This window comes from Triturus cristatus, chromosome 5_2 (genome assembly GCF_964204655.1).
Source record: "Triturus cristatus chromosome 5_2, aTriCri1.1, whole genome shotgun sequence".
NCBI classification, from domain to species: Eukaryota; Metazoa; Chordata; class Amphibia; order Caudata; family Salamandridae; genus Triturus; species Triturus cristatus.
In genome coordinates this window covers 26,577,238-26,590,790 of record NC_140588.1, presented here as the reverse complement: position 1 = coordinate 26,590,790, position 13,553 = coordinate 26,577,238, and the positions used below count along the sequence as shown (strand labels likewise).

The 13,553-nt window shown below is 40.4% G+C and overlaps 1 protein-coding gene across 1 annotated transcript in view; it reads left to right on the top strand.

Annotated features, from left to right (window-relative positions):
* The window catches only part of LOC146822610 (nuclear receptor subfamily 4 group A member 3-like), a 457,521-nt gene extending 446,597 nt beyond the window's left edge, over positions 1-10,924 (top strand). Inside the window, exon 5 of the mRNA XM_085608549.1 lies at positions 9,828-10,924. Within this exon, the coding sequence (XP_085464675.1) occupies positions 9,828-10,090 (263 nt within the window). The 3' untranslated portion in view covers positions 10,091-10,924. The remainder of the gene's footprint in view (positions 1-9,827) is intronic.
* The last annotated feature ends 2,629 nt before the right edge of the window (positions 10,925-13,553 follow it).

Genomic DNA, 13,553 nt, shown 5'->3' with positions numbered 1-13,553 from the left:
GTTTTGGGCCTTGTCAATAAGGCTGATCGGCCTGTAATTTGAGGGATCACTTGCGTCACCCTTTTTATGTATAGTTAAAATTTCTGCCCCAAGCCAAGTGTCCTGCACCTTACCCCAAGCTGCTACCGCATTTGATATTAAATTTAAGTAAACTGACCTGATCAGGGGCTCTTATTTATATAAATCTCTGGAGGATTTTATCAGGGCAGAGGGCCGTAGCAGATTTTAGGGAGTCAATAGCTCTATTTGTGTTGTCGCCACTGGAGTCAAGCTATCCTGGCTGATGACGGCTAATAGCCAGAAACCGGTCCTAGGATGCTTGATTCCGGTTCAGGGAAGGCATGGCTTGGCAGTTCGGGCTGGACTGTTCCCATGAGGCACAGGGTCAAGACTGATTTGCATATGGCCATGTCTGAACTTGGGTGGCGTAGTGGGCAAAAGAACGATGGATTTAACCCAGATCTCTTGACTGGGGGAGAATGTCTGCATTGTCAGCATTCCGTCCATCATTTGTTTGTTGTAACGCTTTTCGCCCTAAGTGGGATGGGTATACCCAGGTGTGGGTCCCGTGCTCACTACGCCACTGGAGTCAAGCTATCCTGGCTGATGACGGCTAATAGCCAGAAACCGGTCCTAGGATGCTTGAATCCGGTCCAGGGAAGACATGGCTTGGCAGTTCGGGCTGGACTGTTCCCATGAGGCACAGGGTCAAGACTGATTTGCATATGGCCATGTCTGAACTTGGGTGGAGTAGTGGGCAAAAGAACGATGGATTTAACCCAGATCTCTTGACTGGGGGAGAATGTCTGCATTGTCAGCATTCCGTCCATCATTTGTTTGTTGTAACGCTTTTCGCCCTAAGTGGGATGGGTATGCCCAGACGTGGGTCCCGTGCTCACTACGCCACTGGAGTCAAGCTATCCTGGCTGATGACGGCTAATAGCCAGAAACCGGTCCTAGGATGCTTGATTCCGGTCCAGGGAAGACATGGCTTGGCAGTTCGGGCTGGACTGTTCCCATGAGGCACAGGGTCAAGACTGATTTGCATATGGCCATGTCTGAACTTGGGTGGCGTAGTGGGCAAAAGAACGATGGATTTAACCCAGATCTCTTGACTGGGGGAGAATGTCTGCATTGTCAGCATTCCGTCCATCATTTGTTTGTTGTAACGCTTTTCGCCCTAAGTGGGATGGGTATGCCCAGACGTGGGTCCCGTGCTCACTATGCCACTGGAGTCAAGCTATCCTGGCTGATGACAGCTAATAGCCAGAAACCGGTCCCAGGATGCTTGATTCCGGTCCAGGGAAGACATGGTTTGGCAGTTCGGGCTGGACTGTTCCCATGAGGCACAGGGTCAAGACTGATTTGCATATGGCCATGTCTGAACTTGGGTGGCGTAGTGGGCAAAAGAACGAAGAATTTAACCCAGATCTCTTGACTGGGGGAGAATGTCTGCATTGTCAGCATTCCGTTCATCATTTGTTTGTTGTAACGCTTTTCGCCCTAAGTGGGATGGGTATGCCCAGACGTGGGTCCTGTGCTCACTACGCCACTGGATTCAAGCTATCCTGGCTGATGACGGCTAATAGCCAGAAACCGGTCCCAGGATGCTTGATTCCGGTCCAGGGAAGACATGGTTTGGCAGTTCGGGCTGGACTGTTCCCATGAGGCACAGGGTCAAGACTGATTTGCATATGGCCATGTCTGAACTTGGGTGGCGTAGTGGGCAAAAGAACGAAGAATTTAACCCAGATCTCTTGACTGGGGGAGAATGTCTGCATTGTCAGCATTCCGTCGATCATTTGTTTGTTGTAACGCTTTTCGCCCTAAGTGGGATGGGTATGCCCAGACGTGGGTCCTGTGCTCACTACGCCACTGGATTCAAGCTATCCTGGCTGATGACGGCTAATAGCCAGAAACCGGTCCTAGGATGCTTGATTCCGGTCCAGGGAAGACATGGCTTGGCAGTTCGGTCTGGACTGTTCCCATGAGGCACAGGGTCAAGACTGATTTGCATATGGCCATGTCTGAACTTGGGTGGCGTAGTGGGCAAAAGAATGATGGATTTAACCCAGATATCTTGACTGGGGGAGAATGTCTGCATTCCGTCCATCATTTGTTTGTTGTAACGCTTTTCGCCTTAAGTGGGATGGGTATGCCCAGACGTGGGTCCCGTGCTCACTACGCCACTGGAGTCAAGCTATCCTGGCTGATGACGGCTAATAGCCAGAAACCGGTCCTAGGATGCTTGATTCCGGTCCAGGGAAGACATGGCTTGGCAGTTCGGGCTGGACTGTTCCCATGAGGCACAGGGTCAAGACTGATTTGCATATGGCCATGTCTGAACTTGGGTGGCGTAGTGGGCAAAAGAACGATGGATTTAACCCAGATCTCTTGACTGGGGGAGAATGTCTGCATTGTCAGCATTCCGTCCATCATTTGTTTGTTGTAACGCTTTTCGCCCTAAGTGGGATGGGTATGCCCAGACATGGGTCCCGTGCTCACTACGCCACTGGAGTCAAGCTCTCCTGGCTGATGACGGCTAATAGCCAGAAACCGGTCCTAGGATGCTTGATTCCGTTCCAGGGAAGACATGGCTTGGCAGTTCGGGCTGGACTGTTCCCATGAGGCACAGGGTCAAGACTGATTTGCATATGGCCATGTCTGAACTTGGGTGGCGTAGTGGGCAAAAGAACGATGGATTTAACCCAGATCTCTTGACTGGGGGAGAATGTCTGCATTGTCAGCATTCCGTCCATCATTTGTTTGTTGTAACGCTTTTCGCCCTAAGTGGGATGGGTATGCCCAGACGTGGGTCCCGTGCTCACTACGCCACTGGAGTCAAGCTATCCTGGCTGATGACGGCTAATAGCCAGAAACCGGTCCTAGGATGCTTGATTCCGGTCCAGGGAAGACATGGCTTGGCAGTTCGGGCTGGACTGTTCCCATGAGGCACAGGGTCAAGACTGATTTGCATATGGCCATGTCTGAACTTGGGTGGCGTAGTGGGCAAAAGAACGATGGATTTAACCCAGATCTCTTGACTGGGGGAGAATGTCTGCATTGTCAGCATTCCGTCCATCATTTGTTTGTTGTAACGCTTTTCGCCCTACGTGGGATGGGTATGCCCAGACGTGGGTCCCGTGCTCACTACGCCACTGGAGTCAAGCTATCCTGGCTGATGACGGCTAATAGCCAGAAACCGGTCCTAGGATGCTTGATTGCGGTCCAGGGAAGACATGGCTTGGCAGTTCGGGCTGGACTGTTCCCATGAGGCACAGGGTCAAGACTGATTTGCATATGGCCCTGTCTGAACTTGGGTGGCGTAGTGGGCAAAAGAACGATGGATTTAACCCAGATCTCTCGACTGGGGGAGAATGTCTGCATTGTCAGCATTCCGTCCATCATTTGTTTGTTGTAACGCTTTTCGCCCTAAGTGGGATGGGTATGCCCAGACGTGGGTCCCGTGCTCACTACGCCACTGGAGTCAAGCTATCCTGGCTGATGACGGCTAATAGCCAGAAACCGGTCCTAGGATGCTTGATTCCGGTCCAGGGAAGACATGGCTTGGCAGTTCGGGCTGGACTGTTCCCATGAGGCACAGGGTCAAGACTAATTTGCATATGGCCATGTCTGAACTTGGGTGGCGTAGTGGGCAAAAGAACTATGGATTTAACCCAGATCTCTTGACTGGGGGAGAATGTCTGCATTGTCAGCATTCCGTCCATTATTTGTTTGTTGTAACGTCAAGGCTAAAGGCAACAGGGGCGGTAAAATCCAAAGTTATGGAAACATCAGGATTATTACTGCACCTAGAATCATTAGAATCCCCAGGGGCATAAAGGGTAGAGAAGTCTGCCACCCATTTGTCAGGCAGGATATTGTAATGATGTGACTTAAAGTTGTCCGACTTAGTTTGAGCCACAAAATGGCAAAATAGTCTATTATCATTAGTTTTACTGGCGACCAACAGGTCTTGCCATAGTAGGTCATCCCAATTTCTTTTTGCCATAATCAGAAGTGCACTATAGATGGATCCTAATCTGATCCCCATCTATGACAGCCATTCTTAGTGATGTCTTTGCTAGTTTGCATGCTTGATCAAATCACTTTTAATCCTTAGCAGGATTGGATTTGACATCAGATATACCCTTGTTAAAAAAACCTTTGCAGCTCTTCAAATAGGCAGGTATGTATATTTAAAATAGGGATTTAATTTTCATTTGGCCTCATATAATTCTCCAAGTACTTTGCATAACTTCTATAAATCTGTGTGTAGAATTTTTGATTGGACATTACATTTGGCCAAGAAACTTAGCGACGATTGTTGGTTACAAGAGGTGCTGGTATTATAGTTGTACAAAGATTATTTTTATGCCTCACGGAATCTCCCACCAAAGTCACTTCTAGTGAGTTATGATCACTATCAAATTGTGTTGCCACTTCCATATCAGTCAAAAAGGCCATAATCTCACATCCACAAGAACGTAATCTATGACAGTAATAAATTCTCCTCTCTTGAAGGTTGGTATTCTATTGGGATCAGAGACAGTGTGCCCATTACATGCTCTAAGGCCCCTTCTAATTGTTAAAGATGCTAATTTTATGCAAGATTAGAAACATTTTTCTTTGTTTGTCCTAGTAAAGGGGTAATACCCCATATTTCATCTTCTAGTCTTGTGATCACATTTAAATAAATGGAAGGTTCAAATTAAGTATTGAAGACCCCTGCTACTATAATGTTTGTGTTTACTTGTGCAGTATCCATAGCATCTTCCAGAAGAAGTAAAGTAGGTGAATTGTCAGGTCCCTTTACAGTTCTGATATAAATATTATAAATGACCAAACAAAATCCTGATGCAAAAGTCACAGTGATCCCCATTAACTATCTATATCCATTAGTGTAAATGCACTAATACATCCATTCCAAATTAAAAATCATAAGGCTGTCAATAGCCCTCCCAAATTGCTCAGCTAGTTGCGCATCTACGCTAAGATAAGTGAAGCCATCTAAAAATACTTTCTCTGTGGCCCAAGTTTCTTGGAATAGACAGATATCATATTCATGTATGTATGCCACTCAATCTCGGTCAGTCAACTTAAAACCTAATCCAGGTACATTCCACAATAGTAGTTTATTGCTAGGTGGAAAGCAATTAGATATACTAGACCTATTTCTAGATGGTACACCTGGCGTCTCATCTAAACATGTGTTCTTGTTCATACCTTTCCTAGTATGCATGATATGCTTGCATTTGTCAACTTCCTGGGTATTGCCTAGGTTGGCCGTAGATGACAATGTAATACTTTATCAATAATGTCACAATTTCTGGAGGAATTTTATATATTAACTACAACTGCCCTAGCCCTATCCTTAGTCTCTGAAACGCTTCCTATAGTACAATTTGCAGACAATTTGCTTGCGTTTGTGGCAATCAAGCTAGACCCATCATTACACCCAAGTGCATGAACAATTTTGGACACTTTGGAATTTACAACAGATACTTCACCAAGTGTACATTTAGTTGGCTGAAAATGGTTCATTTTAAAATTACACATTAGTCAATCAATTTCCTCCAAACTCGATGAAGCAACGACAGAACCTCTTGGGATCTCAGCAGGTGGGGGAAATGGCCTCAATCACATTCCCAACGATTTTGCCCCCGTGAGGTGACGAGTTTGCAATTCAAAGTTTATAAGATTTTCAGCCAAGTTCTGTGAACTTAAAATGACTTGTATATAGTCATGTGTGGATAGGCTAGGTGAATGTCTTTTTGTGTGCACAATGTCAGATCTGACCACAGAGAGACATTTCCACTCAGCTAATGGGTCACTTTAATAATTATGGCTTCTGTGTCCTCGAAAGATTCTGGTTTCAACTTCCTGAATGTTGTAAATTGATCGTGAAGAAGAGATAGATTAAGACACTTGTGACAATATAGAATAATCTTTAACACTGTGACTTCTTCATTGATGAGAAGTAGATAAACCAGGTTTATCTACTAAAGATGGGTACCCACTACTGTAATGATCTCTCCTGTCCCATGAAGTGGCGGGAGGCAATGGATCTTTAATTAAGTGACTGAAATGGTTTTATGGTCGCAATGTGTCAGATCTATGAATGCCCGCTACAGGACAAGATCTATTTAGTGTTCTTAGTAGTTCAGAATTTTTTCCTAAATGGGTTTTACTGCAATTTATAGAAGTCGCTTGTTGTGTAACTTTAATTGGCTCAGCACAAGTAGGATGATTTTGGTTAATGCTCAAATGATCTGTCACCAGAGGCTCATAAGCTTCTCTATTACGATTATTATCTTGACCACAAGAGCAAGTTTTATTTAGCAATCTAGTAACTGGAGCTGACAGAGAAAGGATTAAGCTTTTAAGATGGTCCAATTTGGAGTCCAGTTTGTCAAAACAACTCGTCCTGTCATGATTAGATTTGATTATTTTCTAGTATAGGGACCTGTTGTACAAGGATTTCTTGATTTTGGTCAATCGATTGCAAAAGATCAAAGGGATTGTAGCAGGACACATTTGCAACTACATTTAATTTAGGATATAATGAGCACAAGACCTTATCCGTTTTCTTTGTAAGAAGCAAACATAATATGCTTTATTATTATGTTTGCTTCTTACAAAGAATGAGGTGTATGCTGACAGGTGAGCCTTTTGAGAATGAAGCAGAAGCAGCCTCGATATTCTTTTTGTTATTAGGAGAACAGGCAAAAGGATGTTTATTAAAGGAACTCGAGGGTAATTACTATAAACATACCCGCTTCAAGGTACTGGACTCTGCCTTTAAAGTATGGAGAAGGGTCAGGAAAATAATAAATCTGGGTAGAATTACATATTATACTCCCTTTTGTGCTGATAAAGTACTCCCTTCCGTATTCTGGGACAATGTGGCAAAAAGCTGGTCAAGAAATGGCGCATGTAGAATTGGAGATCTATATGATGTAAATGGCATATTTGTTACATATGCAGAACTTCTAGATAAATATCAGCTGCCCCATTCTTCTTTTTTTAAATATCTCCAAATTCGAGATTTTTGTCTAAAAAAACATATCAAGCCCTCTCCCAATATATTAGTGGAAGGGATTCGCCTTAAAAAAAGGATTGGTTCGCTATACTTGATCTTGATGGAGTTTAGAGAGGATGATATGCAAAAATATAACCTTTATTGGCAAAATCAGCTAGGAGAGCCTGAATTCGATATTCAGGCTACTTTGTGTATGTCTAAGGAGATATGTTTGCCTGCAAATTTAAAAGCTCAAATTTATAAGACGGTTTTTAGGTTATATTACACTCCCAAACGGATGGCAACATGGGGCAATAAATATGATGGGAAATGTTTTCGATGTGGGGATTTGGACGCTGATATGTTGCATATCTTTTTTAACTGTACCAAATTGTCGCATTTTTTGAACAGTATTGAGGTATTTATATCAAAGGTGCTGCATTGCCCGTTTAAGATCTCATCAGCATTTATGTTATTGGGAGTAGGACAAAATGTATCTAATTATCCTCAATTATTTCTCGCTTTGACTGTTGCGCGTTTATGTATAGCAACGGAATTGTTATTCCCTGAGGCTCCGAAATTTGAGTTTTGGAGAGCTAAGCTTTATAATATTTATGAATTGGAATGGAGTCTATATGCTTTGAAGGGGGCTAGAAAGAAACGAATTGGATTGTTAACTTGGGGTGCTCTCACAGACTATCTGGGGACATGATGAGCCCCGCAGCATTTATCATTCTACTTTAATTCTTAAATGTCTGAGGTTTATTCAACTGTCCCTTAAAGATGTTTTTTTTCTTGTGTTTCCATAAGTGTCTCAAATGTATGAATTTGAATGTTATTTTTAATTAACTTGTATCAATGGTATGAATCTAATTTGTATTGTCACCGGAATCTTTGTGGAAATAAAAAAAAAAAAAAAAAGACCTTATCCGTTTTCTCTGGGGAACTTGATTCATCCATGCTGGGTGCAGCTTGTTTGGAAGACTCCAAGGGTACAGGGGTTTCTACACTTGTCGCTAAAGGTTAATTAACCACATCAAGTGGGTTACAAGCTTTAGATTTTTTAAACATTGCCGGGACTTTTGACAGTTTACCCTCCCCACCTCCAACCTGCCTTTTCCTAGCCTCCATGTTTTTTTGGAACAGGTTTCACTTTTTGCAGGGTCCCCTGCCTTGCGCTTCCTTATATTACATTAACATGTCAGAAAAACCCAGGTGTAAAAACACAAATGTAGAAAACACTGGTTGAAAGAAGAGTAGCCCAGCCCAGCCCAGCCCAGCCTCCTATAGCTGATGATGGGCGCAGACATGCTATAGTGCGTCCCGCGCTGCGGGGGCCCAAGCCCAACTTAATAGCACCTCCAGGTGGGTTTACAGTGAAGTAGCGGCTGCTGCCGCAAGGCTCCCAGGGGATTGCAGTCTGCCCCTTCCTCTCTTCCTGCGGTGAGGACCCCCTTAGTACTTAATCATTGCTTTAGATTTTTTGCATTTTTAGCATTATTGTGAAATGAGTTTCTAAAAGGTTGATAATTAGACGTTACATTTGTTGTCTTTCAAAGAGAACACTGTTTGATTGATTAAAATTAGTGAAAGGGCTTTTCACCCTTTTTTGTTGACTACTTTTTTTAAACGTCTTCAACAAAGCCAGGAATAATTGATATCAACCAGACATAGAAAGCTAAAAGTGAGAGAAGACTTCACCCCAGGTGACAGAAGGGCAGAGCGACATGATTGCGCACCTGCCTTAACTGAAGCTGCAAAGCCTTCACTGGCTGCAAGGGCGTAGATTGTGCCTTATGTCAAGCATACACAGCTCCCTTTGTGAGCTGAAAATAGAACTGATTGTTCTGGAATAAGGTAGGTGTGTGCAAACCATCGTTGAAGCTCAAAATAGGCTGTTATTGCTAATTTGCTACTAGTGTGCTAGAACCAGAGTTAATATAATGCTTAGAAGTAGTATATTGGGGTGCTAATGCTATAACTTTGATAGCAATAATGTTTGATTATTTTTTATTGTTTGTGTTACTCATAAACTTCCTTGCTGCCTTACTGCTCATATTCATGGTAGTGACAATTCATCTTGTGTGCACTAGACTAGTGTTTTAGTTTCAAATAAATGTTTTTTAAAAGGTATATCCCATATTCTAGTGATCCTTGAGTGCCTTGTTTATTTATGAAAGAGGATTTGGTGTTCCACTAACTGTCCCTGTCACTTGAGACTGCAGGTTACCCGAAACACATTTAATGCAAATATTACTGAGTGGGTTGTATACAGGTAACTTTTTTTCTGATTTGTGTTAACACATTGACTGCATCTTTAATGCGAAGGGGTCAGACATTCAAACCTGCAGCTCTAAAGAATCTAACAGGCTGTCACCATTGGCAAAAGCAGTGGGAAACAACTCTGTGGAGCTAGTAAGGATGACATGTACACTCATAGAAATTGGTATTTAGGTGTATAGATCTATGTTTCTTTTAATTTGCTCTTTTTATTTTTGCTTTATTCAATATACTATTCAGAATCCTTTTTTATGAAACTGCAAATATTGTGTTTACAGTTTAAAATGTTTGAATAAAATGTGCTACTTCATATTTCTATATCCTTTTTTTGAAGCCATATGGATTGCCAACATTTCATGGTCCTGCCAAACGTATTTACTTTTCTGAAATGATTAAAACAGTCATTCTTACAAGAGTATAGTTTTGTCCACTGGTCTTGGGATCACATGCCTAAAGAGCTTAATGAAGATTTAACTGCAGACAAGCAGGACTGTAATTATGTTTTTCTTTTGCTATTTCATTACAGAACGGCATGGGCTAAAAGAACCAAAGAAAGTGGTAGAGTTGCGAAAAAGAATCATTATGTGTCTGAAAGATCACTTAACTTTCAGTGGGCAAAACAAAGTACAGCAACTGGAAGGCACAGAACCAGCAGTACTGCATGTGCTCTCTGACCTCCGTTCTCTTTGTACATTGGGGCAGCAGCGTATCTTTTACCTGAAATTGGAAGATCTGGTGCCCCCTCCTCCTGTTATTGACAAATTGTTCCTGGATACTCTGCCCTACTGAATGAGAAGTGACCATTAAGTGGCAAACATAGAGCCCACCCAGTCAAACGTATTGTAAATTACAGGTTTTCATTCTTGTATACCTGAAAAAGGGAGCACCACTCCGCGAAAGAATGAGTTCTATTTTGCATTTGGACTATAATGCTTTAATTCTTACTATTTTAGTTGGGTTTATACATCTGCCTGACTGTTGAAATACAATTAAGAACTTTCAAAGATGCTCTCCCAGCAGAAAAGCTGCCTAAAAGCTAAAACCCTGAAGTCTATCATTTGGATTGAGTTTTTGATATTGTGGATTAAAACAGCTTCTTGTATTTTAGTAAAAAAAATGACAAATTGTTGTTTGGCAAACTAGTGATCCCCTTTGTGAGGGACATCTTGGCTTTGCTTTTGCCGTACATTATTTTATTGATTCGATGGTCATTGACAGTTGCATGTTATGCACAATGAAATGTACTGATCTCAAAAATGTGACCGCCGTTTATTCATCTTTCAAACTGATTGGACGAAGCTACATTCTTCATAATTCTGGAAATGTTTGTAACATATTTAATAGATTCTTAATACTGCAGCTGCCACTGTCTTGCTGAGACAATGAATAGTTACTGCACAGCAAGCAACATTACAAATGTTGACTTAATAGTTCAAATATTTGCCATTGTTGAGTTATAGCAAAATGGCAATGACTATTATTCACTTGCAAAAAAAAATGTTTTTACAGTGTGGTCTTGCTAAGTCTTGTTTTTATACTTTATACTAATTTATTTACAGTTAATTTAAAAAAAGAAAAAACTACAAAATGCCTGTACTTTTTTTTCTTGACAATGTTTTATAAACCTCAACTTCTAAATGTTCTAAAAGACATAGACTATGTTTGTACTTCAGTTGAATGTTTGTTCATTTGATGTGGAAATACAATGGACAACTGTTTTGACTGAATTAAACAGGGTCAGCAAATGTAATAGTAGGCCTTCAAACATTAGATTTAGCTTTTCAAACAGTACAATATATTTATGATGAATCAGCAATTCATATAAAATAGTACGTAGGTGCTAAGAAGGGAAACAAGATTTGTATTCAATATTCCATGTTTGTACTCCTTTTTGTAAGTTTATACATTGATGCTCTACTAGTATGAAAAAGTGTGTTGCAAAATATGTGTATTTGCTTAAATGCTGAAATGCATGTTATAGTTTGCACTATTTGCCTGCATTTATTGCAGTAACCGCTAACTCATGAGAGCTGTGTAACGAAAATAACTCAACTAAGTAATGGCAGTGAGAAATACATATTTGTATATATTAATCAAAGCTATTTTATTGACTGTTTGAATGTCTCTGTGTGTAGAAACAAGTGTATACACATAAAATATGTGTCTGTACCCTTGGTGCACATTATGTTCAAAAGTGTGTGTGGGTGTGTGTATGTGGCGCTTACATTTATTTATGCTTTAGCGCAAACAGCAGTGGTTTTAAAACTCGTAATTTTGGGGAAATTGTGCCATTCCCCTCTTGGAGCGATCAATTCCTGTAAATTACTGATTAGAATTAACAAAACATTGACAAATATGTTTAGCATGTCATATAACACATACATGATGGGTAACATGTATTATGGACTAGTGACATTTGCAAACCACCAGGCCTCTGGCCTCATGGTTTATCATTTGTTCATGCTTCATAGGAACATATTACTTGCTCATGAGTATATGTTCTCTATATACATAACTAAAATGCAAATATATTATATAGGTTGTTTATAGAAACTTTAAGTCAGCTCTTGTTAGTGCTTTAATGTTACATTTCCCTTGCATTGCAATATTTACAAAATATTTAAATATTTTCAACCTATAGATTTGAAGAAATATGCTTTGTATTCCTTTTGCTAACTGAAATTTAGATTTCTTTTTAATGTAATATCACAATGGAATATGTCTTGTTGATTTTGAAATGGTCTGATATGTTGTCATTGTTTTACCAAGGAACTATAGTGTTTATATGGAAATTACATTATATATGTAGCCAAACACATACCAAATCAATTGCTTAATTGATGAAAAGATTGTCCTTAGTGAGATGTTTTTGTATACTTTTTCAATACTCGACTGATATGGTATCATTTAATATGTTTCATGTCATTAGACCATATTTCCATTTAACTGTTAATTAATGTATTGTTAATTTGAGATCATTCTTTTAATCACTTTACCATTTGGGCACATATTGATTTATCATTGACTTTTAAATCATGCACAGACAAATAAATGCAATTAAACATCAGCTAAAATATTCCTAAAGGCTGAATAAATACACGATGTCTGACCAGAACAAATATATTTTGAGTACATTTCAGTATTTAAATTGGTGAATTGTTTAAGAAAGATCATAAGTCCTTCTGTTAGTATCCTGTATGTTTGTCTGTAACAAAGATAACATTGTAAGCCACAAAACAGGCAGTAAAGCATTGCTTAAACAGTCAGGAATGCATGCATGACCAATACTCAGTTGTCCAGACAGGATACAAAACAAGACAAATAATCAAGAGGAAAACACAAATATTTGTCTATTAACTTGTTTGTTTATATAAATTGAATCATTTATATATATGATTTTTACATATTCGTAAACAAGCTGTCAACATGAAGTGTGGTATATACACGATAAGTGAACAAGTGACATTAGTGCTCAGTGCTGGTGCTCAGTGTTCAATATATACAGTGGGATTTTGAATATGTACATGGGAAAGAATAGGCCATAATTGTAGTGAACAACAATCGCTCTGCTGCGTAATGAGTGTTCTTAATCACATAGAGCCTTGGTCAATCTGGACCATACACGGTTGTCGACGTTTCAACCCAAACTCAGCTCCATTAGGTAGTCAAGGCGGGTCTTCATCAGGACAAAGAACGGGGGTTCAAGGTGACAGCCCCAAGTAAACCAGAGACACTTCTGGTTATTAAACCATCTTTGATGATCCAAGTTAAATCAAGCGACGTGAGTCATGTGGAGCAAAGAATCTTGGTAATGGGAGCATTCATTGCTGCGCAGGGGAGACAGGCAATCGTCCTGTTCATCCAAATGCTATGAGTCTGATGATTACTGATGATTACCGAGATTCTTCATGGTGCTATAGTATGCGATGCTACATTTGACATGCAAAAGGAAAAAGAAAAAAGGACGAACAGAAACACATCTGTGGTCATGATGCATGACCCAAAATAAAGAAGTAAACCAGTACTAATACTAAAACGTCACCCAAGTAACCCAAATCTTAACAGGACCATAAAACACATACCGCAACAAACAGACAAGTTCGCAAGTGGCTCTCTCTTTTCAAAGTGTTAGACATCAAAAGACAAGTACGATGTCTTATGATGTCTAAACACAACAGAAAAAAGAATCCTCAAAATGGTGGAATGTTATGTCACTGAAGAAATATTTGGAGGAAATTATGGATAAGTATCA